Here is a 17605-nt window from a genome sequence, read left to right as displayed (position 1 = left end):
CTTCTCTCTCTTGTCTTTTTCCACCAAAGTCCAATTGTTGTTATATGCTGTCATCTCCAATGTATGGTGACCCTGTGAGTGAAAGCCCTCCAAAACACCCTATGCATAACAGCTCTACTGAGCTGTTCTAAATTCAAGGCCATATCTTCCTTAATGCAGTCGATCCATCTCATATCTGGTTTCTTCTTCTGCCTTTGACTTTCTCTAGCATGATTGTCTTCCATAGGGAGTTTTGCCTTCTCATAATGTGCCTGAAGTATGACAGACCAAGTTTTGTCATTTTTGCTCCTAAGGAAAGCCCTGACTTGACTTGATCTAGGGCCCACATGTTTGTCTTTTTGTCGTTCCGGGGTATTCACAAAGCTCTCCTCCAGCAGCGTGTTTCAAGTGCATCCACTGAAGTCAAATTTCCTAAGAGGACTCTTGAAGCAGTTCACAAAGAAGTCATGGACTCCTCTCTAGCAACCATGCTTCCTTGCTCCCTTTATATCTATGCAGTGGCACCTCTCTCTCTCTCTCCATTCAAGTCTTATCTCAAAAACCCATTCTTTGATGCTAATCTAGTCTTTTTTCCCCTCACTGTGATTTTATGACATCTGTATGGGTTACACAAGAGTGTACCAAAAAGTTTCAAGACCCTCAGTTACCATGAATGCTGAAGAAAACACAGCCTGCTGGGCAATGACATGTTCCTAAAATTCCTTACTTAAAGAGAGGAACTGGTTCACCTCTTACGTGTAGCCATAGCTGCAGAGTTCACATCTCCGAATAATGTGTATTGTCACATGAGTTTCGAGCATGGATCTCTTGTACCTTAGATACCTTCTCCTGGAACACTTGGGTTGGCCGAAGGGCAATCTATTCTTGATTATTTTTAACTACACACTCACCATATGATAGAAAAATAAGCAGAGATAGCACATACAAAAACATTTTTATTAGTTGTTAGTATATTTTGTTTCTTAATGCAATGCTCAAACTAGGAATACAACTTGGCAGAAGTACATACATATATATTGCATGTAGGGTGGGTTGTTTTTTTTTTTAAGTTGTGTCTGCAAAATATGTTCTCTTCGGATCTGTCCTCGTAAGGTCTTCTAGGTTAGAGCCACAGCCTCTCAATGGGTCACAGCTCCCCATGGCTGGTAGCCATGCCCCTATGATGCACCTGCTCAGTGCCCTGGTCTGTTTTCTTCACCTTTGATGGGTGACATTATGTGCAAATTCTCAAAGGTATCTCTTTCTACAATGCTTCATTTTCTCCCTTGGAATACCATGTAAATAGTATGTATATCTATACAGATTATATAAATATATATCTATAATATGTATATATGTATATCACTGTGGTTTGGCTTTAGGAAGTCAACCATAAAATTTGTGCTTATCTTATTTCTATGAGATCAAATGTACGGCATTATCAAGAATGCAGCCAGTACCTGGAAGTCTTGTTAACAATTATTTTCATTCAGTTAATGATCTTGCTTCACATAAGTGTCCACACCTCTTTTACGAGCAATGCACTCTCTCTCATTCAGACAGTAACTTTTAAGACAAGATTTCTGGCCTTTGTATAAAGGATCAACAGATTAAAACAAAAACAAAAACCCAAACAATATCAGGAAGGGTTGTTCCCTTCCACACACACAGTTTGAACAGTAATCAGACATTCATTGTAGCTTTATTTACATTGTAACTCATGTTCAACAATATTACAGGTATTGTACTATATCTGTACATAGCCAAGTTATGGTTTGGTCATGTTGAAACACACTACCAGTTGGTATTTACAGATGGATTAATTAGCCTCCAGCTCAACACTGTCCGCTGTAATATGGCACCAGCAGTTAAGGGATAAATTGTTGCAAGTCCACTTATTAGCAACCCTTGGTGGACGCTCATTATTTTTCCTATGCAGTACAGTACAAGATGGGTATCTTTGGAGGTACCACTGACATGGAACCATCTGTGACATCCAAATATCCTGTATCCTCCCAGAAGATGTGATGGGAGGACAGAATCAATGTGCCATCATTCTGTAGTCAGTCCCTTTGGTTGGGTTCAGAGAAAAAGTGGGATTCCCCATTTCTCATCATTATGTTTCCATTAACGAAACATTAGTTGGTCAAGTAATGAATGCCCCAAGCACATGATAAAGTGTATTTGGACTTTGAATTTTCTACATTTAAGGTTTCATACTCCATATAACATCTCCAAATCTCTCTTTTCCATTGAGGAAGGTGAGCACCTGCATTAATATTGCTGGCTAAGGAGAAAAAGACATCAGTGTGTGCCCACTCTCAACACCATAAAAAAATAGTTCTTTCTATAACCAACAGTGGAAAATGCATGTATTCATTCACCTTGTGAATGATTACGCAATATTCTCAATAGCATGATTGCAGCCAGGGAGCTGAATTACATTGATGGCAAGCCATATGGTTGGTTTTTCAAATGAAAGGACAACTGTGTAATTTGGAAGACCATCTACATGGTTCAGAAGGCTACTCACATGGTCCGAGGCAGCCATAACCACAGCAGAGAAGCCCTTTATTATGGGGGTATCCCTTCATACAGCCAGCAAAGTACAACCCCAAGTACAGCAAGCTATCGAAATATTTTAGCTTCCTAACACCCGCTACATCACTGGGATGACATATGCAATGAGCCATAGTACTAATGACTTTAGTGAGATTCAACCGGCTGAGATACAATAGGTCATTTTATATAAACTATAATTCCTATAGCAATTTTAGGTGGACGCAAGGGGTTAGGCAAGTCTTTTAAAAAGTGCTCTGCTTCTTCCAGGTTGTAACACAAATTTCATTAGAGCCTGTGTGTTCACAACAGTCCTCCCTGGACCCAGGTAGGCACTGGACAGTCAGGTTGTCTAAATTCCACTTCAGATGGAAACTGCTTTTCTGGAGGACCACTCTACAGGTCTGCTGGATCATGGAGAGTTCCTCCAGCAAAAGGCCAATGGTACTAACCCTACCCTTACCAAGGAAGGTTAGTGCAATCAGTCTCTCCCACCAGATTTGAAGGTCAACCTTCAAACAATACCAGAGGCAGATATGAGATAGATTCCAAGGTACTATGGAAATTCTTGAAGGATTCCTGACATGATTCTGAAAGTGAACTAACATGTGGAACTGAGAGTTCTTTTGGGGAGACAGTCAAAGGATTGCATCCAGATTTTGATACAGGAAACTGGGCTGGTACATGGAGCCTTCTCCATCCCTCCTCTTCCCAGGCTCCAGAGAAGGCTACATGGATGCTGAGAACTCAGGCTGAATGGGATGAATTGTCATGCATGTTGGGAGCTGGGTTCCCCAATTTGCAGATAGGTGTATCTGTCTTCCTGCATTCACTTTTGCTTTAAATCTCAAGTTCTTTCTCTCTTGAAAATGAAGGACCTTGAGAGCTGCGGCAAATTCTTATAAAAATGAGCTGAAACAAAATTCTCACTCATCTATGTCAGCCAAATTCAGAAGGTACACTTATTCCCAGCATGGAGAAGATCATGTTGTGTGTGCCTGCCATAACACACTCAACCATGTGGAGCCTGTCTGGGGGGCAGGGGGAATAAAAAGAGGTGGAAATCCTGAGTAGGTGCTAGCAAGGTTGAATACGCATGGAGCGGAACCCAGATTTCAAACAGAAGACTCAAAGCCCTGCCTGGGTGCACAAGTCTGTCAGTTTCAGTTTCTCCCACATCTAAATTGATTTCATCCCAGGGTTTGTTTGTTTGGTTTTTGTTTTTTTTTTCATTCCAAATAGGAAGGACTTTGCAACTTGTGGTAAATTCTATCCAAAAGAAACCTGGAATGCTATTCTCATGGAAATTGACCAGAGGCACTTTCTGTGAGTTGAAAGTAGACTGGGATCTAACCCCTGATATATCAGTGTGGGAAGGCGTTTGATCACGCTGGCAGCAAATGGGTGGGAGTTGATGAGCAGCACTTTGGTAAAATATCTGGTTGCCAGAAATGATGTTCTCACATGCATCAGAAACGTTGAAGCTACAATGTAAGGCAACCAGAAGGAACAGAACGGCTGCGGGAGGGAGGGTTGGATCATCTCTATTTTCAGTAATATGCCCCTCCATCAAGACATACCCTGTGGTAAGATGTGTGGAGCTTTCCCCATAGGAGAAAAGTATCCACTCCACTAATAGCCATTGCAGTGGAAGTACAGAGTACAGGACAAAGACAAGTGAGACCAGGATGGGTATTTGTTGCATATGCCTCATAGACATATATTTGATGGTGGTTTGATTTGTAGGACTTGACAGTTTATCTCCATTCCATGAAAAGTTTCAGCTTGAGATTGGCAAGTTAAGTTGCTGCTAAAGACATGAGATTACCTCCACCCCTCACCCCAGTCAACTGGAAACTGTGAAATTCCTTTTCATTATTCCGCTATATGATATTAAAGTAACTTAAATTCTAGTATGTCTTTTATGTGGCCATCATGTCTTAAAGTAGCTCCTTTATCCCAGAAGACCTTTTCTCAAGATTCCTGTCACCCATCCAAAAAATGGATGGGTGACAAGAATTTTCCATGGATCAATAGCCTCAAAATGGACATCACTGCAGTCCGCAACCATTGAAGAATGGAGAAATAGATTAGCAGAATATGCAGTGATGGCAAAGCTATATATAATTTATATAATTAAATATAAGACCGCTAGATGAATTTATTGAAAAATGGAAATTTTATTGTGCTTAGCATGTTTAATAGAAATTCAGGGAGTTTGGCAGGGAGAAAGAAAAACATTAGAATTTGAACTGGTTAGAAAACCTGTTGATGTACAGAATAATGATTCTGTTTTGCAAACTCTCATAGAGCGTGGGAAGATACAAAGAGAGTTGGTTCTGGGGACTGCAGTATATGGGCTGTGTTTGTGTGTAATTCCCTTGGCACCTTTGTTTATTTTGTTCACTTTAGCCTGTTCTGTTTATGTTAGTTTCTCTTTTGTTATGTTTTTTTACTATGTAATTGTATATGTTGGGAAAATAAAAATTACAAAAACTTAGAAGAATTTCCTATGGATGATTGATGGGAAATGGTTGAGAGCCAGTGATGTGCAGTGGTTAAGAATGAAGGACTGACACTCAGGAGATGTGGGTTCTAGTCCCCATTGGACCATGGTGCCTCCTCTCAATCTGCTTTGGATTCTGTTTTTTAGCACTCACAAACTGTGCATCATAAAAGGGAATGTCTTGTGAAGAATGGCTGTCAGAAAATGCCTGTCAGGGGTGCATCTTTCCCCAGCACCATGGCCAGAAAAGCTTTGCTATTTCTCCATAACTGAAATGGGAGAACCATGACCTTGTTCTTCCTTGCTTCCTACCATAGGGAATCGCCAATGGCTTAACCAGCTATTTTTGCTTGATTGCATGTAAGGAAAAGAGCACTGGGTTCATTCCAGACTTAAAGCATACTTAGAGTAGATCTACTGAATCAGTGAGACTGAAGTCACTCACAGCTAACTTAAATCCCATTGATTTCAATAGTCCACATATGACTAAATCTGGCTCCAATTCAGTGATATTCTGTAAAATCTGAAAATGAAGTTAGAACCACCTCTTTTGACTCTCAGAACAGAGGGAGGGTTTATTATTGCTGTCAGTCACGCTGCCCTCTGTTTCACTGCCGTGTTTGAGCCAGAAGTAGCAGAAAGTTGGAACATATAATTGTCTTTGTCAACCCATTAAGCAGTTGAGAGTCACACAAAAATGGGAAGCTCAAAGGCACCATTTTTTTTCTAAAAATAGAAAAAGAGTCACATTGAGATCCAAGTGAATTATACTTCAAAAGGCAGAATGACATGATGGAAATGCAAAATGTCATCTAGGTCTAAGACAACAAGGGAAACTATGAGAAATTGAGCAATCCACTAGAGATTGTCAATGACTTAATCTTTCCTTAAATGATGAAATCGTTAAGTAGCCAGGAGGGATTTATTTCAATGGCCCTGCTCTAATCCATCCTGTACCAACCCAAGTCTCCTTCCAAAAGACTGAATTCAAAGCTTTTGGATTTCAAAGGATGGATGACAGAGCAGCTTGAATCACAAGGGGTAAGTACAACTTGAACATGGTCACAGAGTTCTGATTAGCTGTAGGTAGGAAACAGAGCTATTGTTGCTCTACTAAATTTGCTGAATAAATTTTGCACAATTATCATGCACGTATTATGCATAGCTGCAGACATGTCCAATGAATTTAAATGAACCTCTGCAGCATATGACTAAATCAGAATCTAACCCATTATTCAGCCGAGTAAAGTATATATATGCTTTTCAGTTGAAAAAGAAGCAGCTACTGCTGGTGAGGTCCTGAGGAAACTGATGGATTTGGAAGCTTCCTAGAATCACTAAGTGCCTTTCAGTATATCACTCTGAGGTCTTAATCCAAAAGGGGGTTATAAACCAAATGTGAAACCATATTTCTAACACAGGCCAGAGGAAATAACTGCTAAGAGGTCAATTCAAATTGACAAGAGTCATGCAAACAGTCCAAATTCCTATGCAGCACTGAAGCTCTTTGGGTGACTTTTGGACAACCTCCATCTCTCAGGCATACCTACTTCACCAGAACTCTTCTTGGTGGAAAGGCAGGGTATTCAGTAAATATAAGATTGAGAGTAGCAGGAGGAGAATGATGTAAGCCTCTTGGATTTCTTTCACAGTAAAAGGCAGGGTATACCTCAAATAAATAAATAAATAAACTAAATAGCAAGTGAAATTTGTCCATGCAGCTGCTTCAATTCAAGGTCAAACCTCAGGTTCCTTAGCTTCTAGGAACAGCGGCTATAACAGGAGTGTGATCCTCAGTACAGTCTTGCTTCACTAGGCCGCATTTTGGCAGGAGCGTTCTGATCCTGAATAAGCATGCGAGTAGGCGAAGCCTGCTAGCTCTGCTCCTTCCATCATTCCCCCCCCCCCCCCAAATTCAAGGAGGGCAAATTTCCACAGAGGAAAGACTCCTGAAACAATCTACGTGATCCAAACACTGATTTCTTCAGGGTAGAGGGCGTTGGTCATGAAGACTGAAGAGGCGTTCCTTCTCCTTGCATGTTAATGCCATACCTTAACTCAGTGCTGTATCCTCTGTGCTGGTTACCAGTTGAAGTCCAGGTCTGCTTTTAAGGTGCTTAGACTAACATACAAAGCCCTAAATCGTTGTAAGCCGCCCCGAGGCTTCGGCGAATGGGGCGGCATAAAAATGTCCTAATAATAAATAAATAAATAAATAAATAAAAATGGCTTAGGGCCTGGATATCTAAAGAAGTGGCTTCTCCCTTATACACCTATCCAAACCCTTAGATCATCTTCGGAGGTCCTTCTCCCTGAGCCACCCTTGAAGGAAGTCATGAGGGTGGCTACAAGGGGAAGTGCCTTCTCAGCTGGGGTGGCCCATCTGTGGAATCAGCTCTCCAGGGAGATATGCCTGACACCAATGCTATATGTGATTCAGTGCCAGATTAAATTTTCTTATTTTCTTGCCTTTTTAATTGCTGATATTTTTACATTGGCTTTTAATTGTTCTGTCACAGGTGGATTGACTATTATTATGCATTGTATTCTATTACTTTGTTTATCATTGTTACATATGCCCGTCAAATTTTACTGCTGTAGGGATGTTTTATGGCAGGTGAGTCTGCTTTTAAGTCTGTTTTAAATCTGTTTAGAATTGTTGTTATTTGGAACACTTTAATTGCTTGCTGTAAACTGTTCTAACAGCGCTATGCTAATTCAAATGGTATCGACATACCATGAATGAATAAATAAAGAAAGAGAAAGAATCAGCACAAGGCTAGTGTCTAGCCTTTGCCCATGGCCTTAGCTAACCTTGCCTCACCTCATTGTGCTACTCCTTTGCCAAAACGTTGGCAGCTGAATTGGAAGGAGCTGGAGCTGACGCTACATCTTAGCCTCAACTTCTCATCTGTCAAAGTGGATCTGATGAGTTCTGCTGAAGAAAGAAGGGCTCAGGGCAGATGCACAACCTCATCTTAACATTTGCTGGATCCACAGAGCCAACATGAGGGCTTGACATCCTCAGACATCTGCTGAGGGCTCATTGCCCCAGGAAAGCTCTTCTTTCTGACCTATGATTACTGCTTCCTATCAATGCCTTTGCCATTTGCTCACTTGTCCATTCATTTGGGGGAAGAACCAGTGTTGCAGCATTGATTATTAACTGCTGCCACCATCATCTGCTTCCTCAGTGTTCCTCTTCCTCAGGGATGGAGCAATAAGGATTATGTCCACTAGGTCTTCTGGAAGAAGGCAGAGGAATGCTCAGCAGTAGCTGCTACCCCCTGCTACTTTCAGCATGCAGCCACTGTTCCTTAGGTTGCAGGTGAGGAAGAGGCAGAGCCAGTTCCAAGGAGGCTGGGCCACTGGTGTTGATTTGCTGAAGACCCCAACCCCCAACCTGAAGCTTGCCTTGCAATAATTTCAGATCAGAATTTAGAAGATGGTGTTTCACTGATTAGGAGAAGAAAGACAGGGCATTATGGATGAAACAGATAGGGTGGACCAGAACTTTCAGCTTTGGGAAGGGGTCTTAACGTGCTACATAAATCAGCAATAAAAAGGCAACATTTGTGATTTAGTGGTCGCTGATGCAGTCTGGTTGGAAATTGCACTAGAGTCACTGTGTCATAGGGCATTCTTTTTGTTTTCAGAGTAACCATGTTGGCTGTGAGGAAGGGAAAACTGTTTATACCATTATACTCACCCTGTCTCCCTCTCCAATAATGGAAAGTCCTCACCCTGAACAATTTTTTGAGCATTTAGCAGATGGGAAAGTAAGAGAAAGGCAATAACAAAATTATTAGGCTTGTGCATGAATTCAGTATATGCAGCCAGGTAAGCTGCCTTTTCAAGAGTCCTCAGTCATGTGTACAAGAGCCGGTGTGCCATTGGTTTGTACACATGCAGAGTCTTTCAGTGTGTATGCTGAATACATATAAAAGCTGGGGCAGAGCTAATGGCCATATTTCCAGCCTAACTTCTATGTACATTCATTGTACTGTGCAAACAGTCCAAATGGACTTCCTTCATCAGACTTTTAAGTAGCGGAACCAGAAGCAGCAATAAACAGACATCTGGTCGGGTAGAGCACCTTTTCAACCCTATTCTATGTGCAGTTGCATAGATTTAAGCCCTATGGAGTTCAAAGAGCCTGACTTCCTAGTACATTTATATTACCATTTTAATTAGGTACTAAGAATGTCATATAACAAGTATACAACCAAAAAGGCTTTTGATATAACAACAATGAATTCCAAGGGGTTGCTACAATACTCCTGAAACAAACAAGATCATTGATTATAGGAAATCAATGTTGGGAAAGTTTGAATCCCAAAACTATTTGTGGGCTAGTTAGGAATAGTGAGCTAGGAAGTTACTGCAGGGCCATACTGAATCCCTGAAATGCCATCCAGCCAAAGTTCAGGATCCTCCCATTTAGTCTCCCTTTTAAAGACTGGTTTTGGCATGGTACAGACTAGTGAAAGGAATCCTATACAGGTTTACATAGGAGAATCAAGGAGTTATTCCCTACTAAGAGTATTTTAAATTGTCAGCACTCTGAAATTCAGTTGATCCCATACATGCCCTTATCACTGGGTGGCATCCATCACATCTATGTGAGGATGAAAGAATATGTATTATTATTTAATACATTTTATTTCCTGTCTGTTTTCCTGCAAGGAACCCAAGACAGCTTAGATGGTCCTCCTCTTCTTTACTATACAACAATCCTGGAAAGTAGGTTATGCTGAGAGTCAGTGATGGTCCCAAGTCACCCAGTGAGGTTCATAGCTGAGCTGGGGCAGAACTCAGATCTTGATCCAGCAGTCAAGTCACTAAGCCAAACAAATCCTGGGGGAAACCCATCCCTGAATTTTTGAGTAACCAAAATGTTTTCAATTAACCAAATGCAAGTGGGATTTCTTCCATGGATTCATAGGTTGATGGGGGAGCACCAACTCAGGGCTGTTATTTCAGGGCCAGCCAGCTTCCTTCTGGTGAATTTTGTGAAGTTAAATAAAGTTGTACCCTATCTATCTATCTATCTATCTATCTATCTATCTATCTATGCCCACCTTTCGTCCTCTCTCTCCATTCCTAGTTCTCTCTCCAAGTAGGCCAAGACATTAAGCTAGGAAACTGTGCTTACAGAGTTTAGTCTGCTACATTAAAAGGCCTGAAGGTGAATTGATGTCTGAAAGAATCACATAATTCATCAGCTTCAGAGGGATTCATTCCTATTTGCCATGTGAAGATTTAGGGGCAGGTTCTGGCTAGGATAGTCCTGTGAGATTGAGATATACCAAGAGGCTTTTTCTCTTGATGATAACATGCAGCTCAGAACATCTATTTGGTATACATCAATGAACAGCCGGGATGGGACAGGGTTGCCAGACTGGACTGGAAATATGCCATGCATCTCTGGATGGAGAGGTAGGCTATGGCTTTATTTGTCTGTTTCCCCACAGATACTTTGCCTATTGCACCCTTGCCTGTAATGCGATCTGCATGCTACTTTGGGGAGGGCAGTCCTTTATTTGAAAGCATACCATTTTTGAAGGACTGCCTAGTCCAGGTTCAAGGTCATGCTAGAGAATCCTAGGAAGAGACAGCAGGGCCTTGAAAATGCCCATCACTCCCTAGTACCTAGACAGTAGACTTTGCAGGTACACAGCTCACCTCCTGTCAGTCTTCCCCACCATGGTGAGCTGCACCACATTCCTGTTTATATTACACTACTTCTTGTGACAGCTATGTAAATCTCAGTCCATTTTTTGTCCTTTATTTTGGTGAATTTCCTCTTTCTTGGCCAAGTGTAAGTGGACAGCTAGCAACTTGCCTGGATGCCTAGCTGCTACAGATCCCTAGCTGCTTCCTTTGCCATTGAAGCTAAGAGAAGGGAATCTTAAGCTTTTCATGTAGCTCACCTGACCTATGGCCTACAGGTGCAGAAAGGCTTCCTTGGCTGGTCATCTGCACTTCTCTCCTGCAGTTGTAGAACAGAGAGGTGGCCTGAAACCCTCAAGTACAATGAGGGCTTGGACATGTGAGGGACCACAACTAACTCAAGGGGGAATCTGAAGCTTCAGAGAATCTCTGGGTGGCAAACTTGCACTCCTACAGAATGTACGAACATATGGGCAATATGACCTGGTGTCTTCACTGTCAGCAATGCTATCCCATGTGATGTCTGCACAGCCTAAATCAAAATACCCTATACCTATATACATTTTAATGTGATGCTCCTCAGCTGACATGGTGATGACTTGAAAACAAGTTTCCTCCAGTGGTCCATTTCTCTGTCTGGAGTGCAATGTTGCACCTGTTATGTAGGTCCAGAGTTTTGAATGCTATGCTAAATATGCACTGCTCTCAAACCTCTATTCTCTGTCACTATGAGAATCAAGGTTGGGATGTAGATTCCTCAAGGCTTGAACCTCAGGATTCAGATACTCCCTACAGTGTGGCAAGTGATAAAAAGGGCATCCAGTTCCCATTTGACTTGCCTGCCTATAAGCGCTCGTTTGTAAGGAAGAACTGATTGACACAGGGCACCTGGTAATTGATCCATGGAAGCTAGAGCAGGGCTGTTCATACCATGCAGCTTCTCTTTGGAGCTCGAGAGGAGCTATCCATGGTGCTGAATGGCGGAGAACCTGTTTGAGAGTTGGCATCCACCATCATGGAGCAGCATGGATAGCTCCTCTCAAGCTCAAGAGAGAAGCTGCAATGGACCAGGAGCTCCCAGACACAGGTTGCAATCCAAGCCAAATGCCAGAACTTTGAAGCCCCACTGATTTAAGAGGGGAAGAATGTAGCACATTCTTCAAAGTGTGACTGAAACTGGCTCCACTGGGAGGTAAGGCTTATATGTTTCTAATGCAGTGCTAAGCAACAACAGAGAGGTAAACATGAACATCCAGCCCTTCCCTCACCCCCTCTGTGCCCCTTTCCTATGGGATCAGTTGAGCTGGTTGGATTGCTGTTTTTTCCCTTCCAAACATTTACACTCTCATGTAGATATTTATCGCTGAAGGGTTTCGTTTTTCTCTCTCCCACTAAGTGAACATGCACCCAAATAGCCACTGTTATATCAGAAGAACGGACACTCTCCCAGGATGTTCTTCAGTTCATTGGCATGCTAGAGCTTTTGTGCAACTCCCCTTCTTGCTAGGCCTCCCCCGGACAGGCTTTGTGTAGGAGGTGTTCTTTGGGATGGGGACTGGGCTCAAAGAAAATGGGATTCAAAGCCCTTCTGCATGAGACTGGACAGTAGGGAGTGCCGCCTCAAGTTCATCTCCTCAACTGGCCTAGTTACCCTTTCCTACCTCCAAGTGGCAGAAAAGTTCTTGTCCTTGATGTACAGATGTCAGAGGTGCAGCAACGCCCTGCTCCCATGTCCTCTAGACTTCTGGATTTCATACTAGAGCATAAAGTGCTGTGGCATCGATTTTTACATATATAGAAAACTTGGAACGCCCATTTTTTCTCTCCCCAGTTTTACCTCGTGGCTCCTATGTTCTTGTAATTGCACATAAGGAGATGTTTAAAGGTTTTCTTGAACGTAGCATTGCAGAGCGCATAGCAGGCAGGGTTGATCGTGCTGTTGATATAGCATAGCCAGTAACCGATTGTCCATACTGTGTTGGGGATGCAGGATGCACAGAAGCTGTTGATGAGTACCATGACATTGTATGGTGTCCAGGTAATGATGAAGGCCAGTAAAATGGCCAGAATAGTCCTGGTCACTTTTTTCTCTCTGGATGGAGGTGTCTTCTTTTTTGCAGGCTGCTTAGTCATCTTGACAATCTTACGTGCTACAACATTTTGCTTCTCGTCTCCATTTTGCCCATCAGTGCCTACAATCTCCACAGTGGTGTTGGTGGTGTTACTGCAGTCACCTTTAGGAGATGTGGTGAGTATCCTAATGCATGTCAATTTGGAGTTCTCCACTTTGGCATTGACTTGGGAGACAGAAGCCCTGATGTCCTCTTTGATGGCTTCATCCTCTTTCACATTGGAAGCTACAACACTAACTGAGGTGGAGTCATTGGAACTTTCTTTTTCCTCTGCAGTAACACAATTTTCTATCACTGATTCTCCTGTGGCTTTACCATTCTGGATTTTACTGTGATCTATCCCATCTTCATTGGTTGGGATGTTGTTATTGTTTGGCTTCACTATTTTACCTTGGACCAAACTTGGAGAAACTGGATCCTGGTTTTGGCCACCCTCTTTTTTGTCTTTTTTAATCCTGCTCTTACTGGCCCGAGAGATTTGCCAGTAGAGAATAGTCATGATGATAACGGGCAGGTAGAAAGCTGCAATGGCAGTGCCAAAGGTGACAGCTGCATTGGACAGGAACTGAATGTAGCATTCTCCATCGGGGACAGTCCTTTCCCCCACAATGAACTGCCAGAAGAGAATTGCAGGGGCCCACAAGATGAAAGACAGCACCCAGGCAGCTGCGATCATCATACCTGCCATTTTAGTGGTCCGCTTGACAGGATAGGACAGGGGCTTGGTGACACAAAAATATCGGTCAAAACTGATAATGAGGAGGTTCATGACAGAGGCGTTGCTGACCACATAGTCAAGAGCCAGCCACAAGTCACAAACCACAGGTCCTAATGGCCAGTAGCCAATCACAGTGTAAAGTGTATACAGGTTCATGGAAAAGACACCAATGATCAAGTCAGCACATGCCAAGCTGAACAGGAAATAATTGTTAACTGTCTGAAGGTGCCTGTTGACTTTGATGGACACCATAACAAGAATGTTCCCAATGATGGTCACTAAGCTGAGGGACCCAGCCACCAGGACAATGAAGACAACCTCAACTGTTTTATAAGGACTCGCCAAGGCCATTACATTCTCCAAATTGCTTATGTTTGTTGAGTTATTCATTTCTGTGTCTAGTAAACTGATGAATCAATGTCACTTAAGCCTGCAGAGGAAAGAGAAAGAAAACAGAAATGGTGAGGCATTCATTTTATCCATTTTGCCAAATGAAGACAAGACTAGAGGCGGACAAAAATCCAGAGGAAACTAAGAAGACCCAAGCACCATCAATCAACGCCTAAATGCTGAATTTTCCACTTATTATCATGAGGGCTTTGATGTACCTAATTTTCCAGTGGAGTATGCTTCAGGATGCTAAATATGAACACATGGTTAGATATGATTTATCATGAAAAAAGCATGCATGTATAATTCAAAACAAAAAAAACACTTGGAGGTTGATGTGGTCTTCTTGATAGAAGGAAGGCAGGAAGGCAGGAAGGCAGGAAGGCAGGAAGGAAGGAAGGAGCTGCTGTCCCAAGGCCTAAGCTAAAGCCACCTTCTGAATGCAACAGGACACACTCTGTCTATACAAAACCCTGAGAGAGATTGTGAAGCATTTTCTGCTCAGCAACTGCACATTTTCACTGAAATTCCAAACAGTCCAGAATCCTGTCCACTCTCTGCTGGTGTTACTAAAATGGTTTAATGATCCTAATGCTCATGTACACAAAGGGAAATTTGGATCCTTCCTATTCTACTGCAAAATATAACCAACCACAACATCCAAAACTATATAGATTCATGATTTGGCAGTGGAAAAGTCCAAATAAAGGACTCCTTAAAGTGAATTGGCCTATTTAGAAGATGGTTTGTAGCCATGTCCATCTATTAGAGAAGTAACAGAACAAAATCAAAACATCAGTATGATCATACAGCTACTGAAGCTAAATGGTGGGTGGTCCAGGACAGAAAAAAGGAAATGCCTCTTTACAGAGTAGATGGTTCACTGTGGAATTTGCTACCACAGGCTATAGTGATGGTTGGAAACCTGGATAACTTCAATAAGGTCTCAGACAGATTCAGGTGGGATAAGGCTACTAGAAATGATGGCTACATATGATCTCCAGTACTGGAGCCATGTGTCTGTGCAAACAGTGCTGGAGAGCATGAATTGTCCTCCTGCCCCCTTTGTGGGCTTCCAATTTAGGTATCTGATTGGCCACGGAATGCTGGACTAGATATGCTTTTGATACAACCCAGCTAAAATCTGTTCTGTTCCTATTATTCCCATATTTCCCAATTTTTGGTATGGAGAACCTGTGTTGTGTAGGACTAGGTTCTGGGAAATCTGTGTTCTCCACTTGACCATGGAGCTCATGGATGACTTTGGGCCAGTCATGTACTCTTAGTCTAACCTACCTCACAGGGTTGTTGTGATGATAAAAAGGAGGCGAAGGGAACCCTGTCATCTGCCTTGGGTTTCTTGTAAAAGGAAGAAAGACAGGGCATAAAGGTCATGTCATAATAATAAAAATTATTAGGACCCATAAAATGGTTGGCAAACTATGCATGACTTTTCTTCAGACTGGCAGGTAGTTTAAGCAAAAATAGCAAAAGAGAGGGGACACTTATTTTAAAGCATGGATGCAAAAAGGCCTAATGATATAATTGAAAAAAATATGAAAATGCAATTTCAGAATTAGATGAGAAATCAGTACGAATCTGAGTACAATTAATTTCTTTTGAGGCAAAATGGTCCCATTTGCTGTGTCTCATTCCCCCAGGAATATTTGTTTCTGTGCACATTTTTCAAAGTGCCGTTACCTGTGCTGCCCAACGAGCCATCAAGGAACTACTGAAAGAAAAATCAAAACACCAATAGGTCATTTATACACCAGTGATGAGTGAGCAGAGAGTTTTGCCCTTTGATTATATGACGACGAAGACTCTGCATTCATAAAACTTTGGCTTACAAGCTGCACTTGATAGCATTGGTATAATTATGACTATTTTTAAAAGGACAGTGACTTTCCACCTTTAAAAAGCTTCATAATGTCAATGTTCAAAGCTGTTCTTTCCTAATTGAAACCTGTGGCAATGGATAAAGATTTAAATTTGCACTTCTGCTTGTTGTGCATACGTTAAAAACAGAGAACCTCCACTATACACATGTAGCGTTCCAGTAATGGGAAGCCAAAAATCCTTCTGACTAGAATATTTCATGAAACAGCCATTAAGGCCCACTTTCTTTATGGTCTGATTTCCTCCCACTTTGGCTCCCATTCCTGATGGGTACATGCCAAAAGCAAAGGGAAAACTTATTCATCTTAGTGTAAGTGCAGCGAATGGGCTTCACTGTGTAGACTACAGGAGTGACAGAATCGCCTTCTGCTTCTAAGCTGATGGAGTGTAGATTCCAACTTTCACCACACGAATCAGGCACTTTCACCACCTCGTTTTTGAGAAATGGGCAAGAAAGGCAGAGGGAGGAAAGGATAAGCATCTATAAATCTCATGGAAGTAGGAGAAATCTCTTTGTTGATTAGGAAAAGTACAGGGGATAAAATGGGTATCAAGACACTGAAAATTGCAATGCGGGATTAGAAACAGAAAGGGGCCCTCAAGGGAATTTTAAGCAGGAGATGATGGGTGTGTGCAGTAACAAAGGATCTATGAACAGTAACTTTTGGCGTCTTATTTCAAAACATAGCCCATGATCCACTGGTGGTCAGGGTGGAAGGAAGGTAGGCAAACCTGAAAATGAATGTATAAATAAGGCAGAATTTCTGTAAAAGAAAAATAAAAAATTTGGACTGTTTGTCCTATTTCTTTAAAATAAGGGCTGTGACAGCATAAACTGCATTTTCGGGGGGGGGGGGTACTCCTGTTTTATCAGGGAGCAGGGGTAGGGCAATGTGACCCCCCCCCTTCTGGAGCTTGCCTGTTGTTGTTAGACTTTAACTCGTGTCTGACCCATTGCGACCCCATGGACAACATTCCTCCAGGCCTTCCTGTCCTCCACCACCCCCCAGAGTCCACTTAAGCTCACACCAACTGCTTCAGTGACTCCATCCAGCCACCTCATCCTCTGCCACCCCCTTCTTCTTTTGCCATCTATTGTTCCCTGCATTAGGCTCTTCTCCAGGGAGTCCTTCCTTCTCATTAGGTGGCCAAAGTATTTGAGTTTCATCTTCAGTATCTGGGAGCTTGCCTACCCCTATCTTATTCATAGGATCATAGAATGGTAGAGTTGGAAGGGCCAGAAGGCCATCGCGTCCAACCACCTGCTATTGCAGGACACCAGTTTACACCATCCCACTCAGATTAATGTCCAGTTGGTTTTTGAATGTCTATAGTGAGGGTGAGCCCACAACCTCCCCTAGAAACAGGTTCCATTGCTGTACTGCACTGACAGTGAGGATATCCTGGTGTCTAGTCCAAATCTGCTTTCTTTTCACTCCAGTCCATTATTCAGTGTCCTGCTGTTTGGGATGAATGAGAAGAGCTATTGTCTTTCCTCTTTTTGACAGCCTTTTAGGTACTTATGGAGTGCTATCATATCACCTCTCAAGTCTTCTCTTCTTGAGGCTGAACATGCCCAGTTCTCTCAATCTTTCCTCATCGGGCTTTGCCTCCAGTCCCTGAATCATCCTTGTTGCTCTCCTCTGTAGCCCTTTCTAGCTTTTCTGTATCTTCATAAAACTGTGGTGCCCAGAACTGGATACAGCACTCTGGGTGAGGTCTCGCTAGTATTGAGTAGAGAAGAATTAG

At 42.3% G+C, this 17605-nt stretch overlaps 1 protein-coding gene across 4 annotated transcripts in view; it reads right to left on the bottom strand.

Moving 5' to 3' along the window:
• Positions 1 to 917: 917 nt before the first annotated feature.
• The window catches only part of CHRM2 (cholinergic receptor muscarinic 2), a 158958-nt gene continuing 142270 nt past the window's right edge, over positions 918 to 17605 (bottom strand). For all 4 annotated transcript variants that reach the window (XM_044434030.1, XM_044434029.1, XM_044434031.1 and 1 more), the window contains one exon: positions 918 to 13997. In XM_044434030.1, coding sequence (XP_044289965.1) covers positions 12551 to 13957 — 1407 coding nt within the window. In that variant the 5' untranslated portion in view covers positions 13958 to 13997 and the 3' untranslated portion in view covers positions 918 to 12550. The remainder of the gene's footprint in view (positions 13998 to 17605) is intronic.

This window comes from Varanus komodoensis, unplaced genomic scaffold (genome assembly GCF_004798865.1).
Source record: "Varanus komodoensis strain SLA01 unplaced genomic scaffold, ASM479886v1 scaffold27, whole genome shotgun sequence".
Classification (NCBI taxonomy): Eukaryota; Metazoa; Chordata; class Lepidosauria; order Squamata; family Varanidae; genus Varanus; species Varanus komodoensis.
Note: the sequence above shows the minus strand (reverse complement) of the source record. Positions and strands in the feature narration are given on the sequence as shown.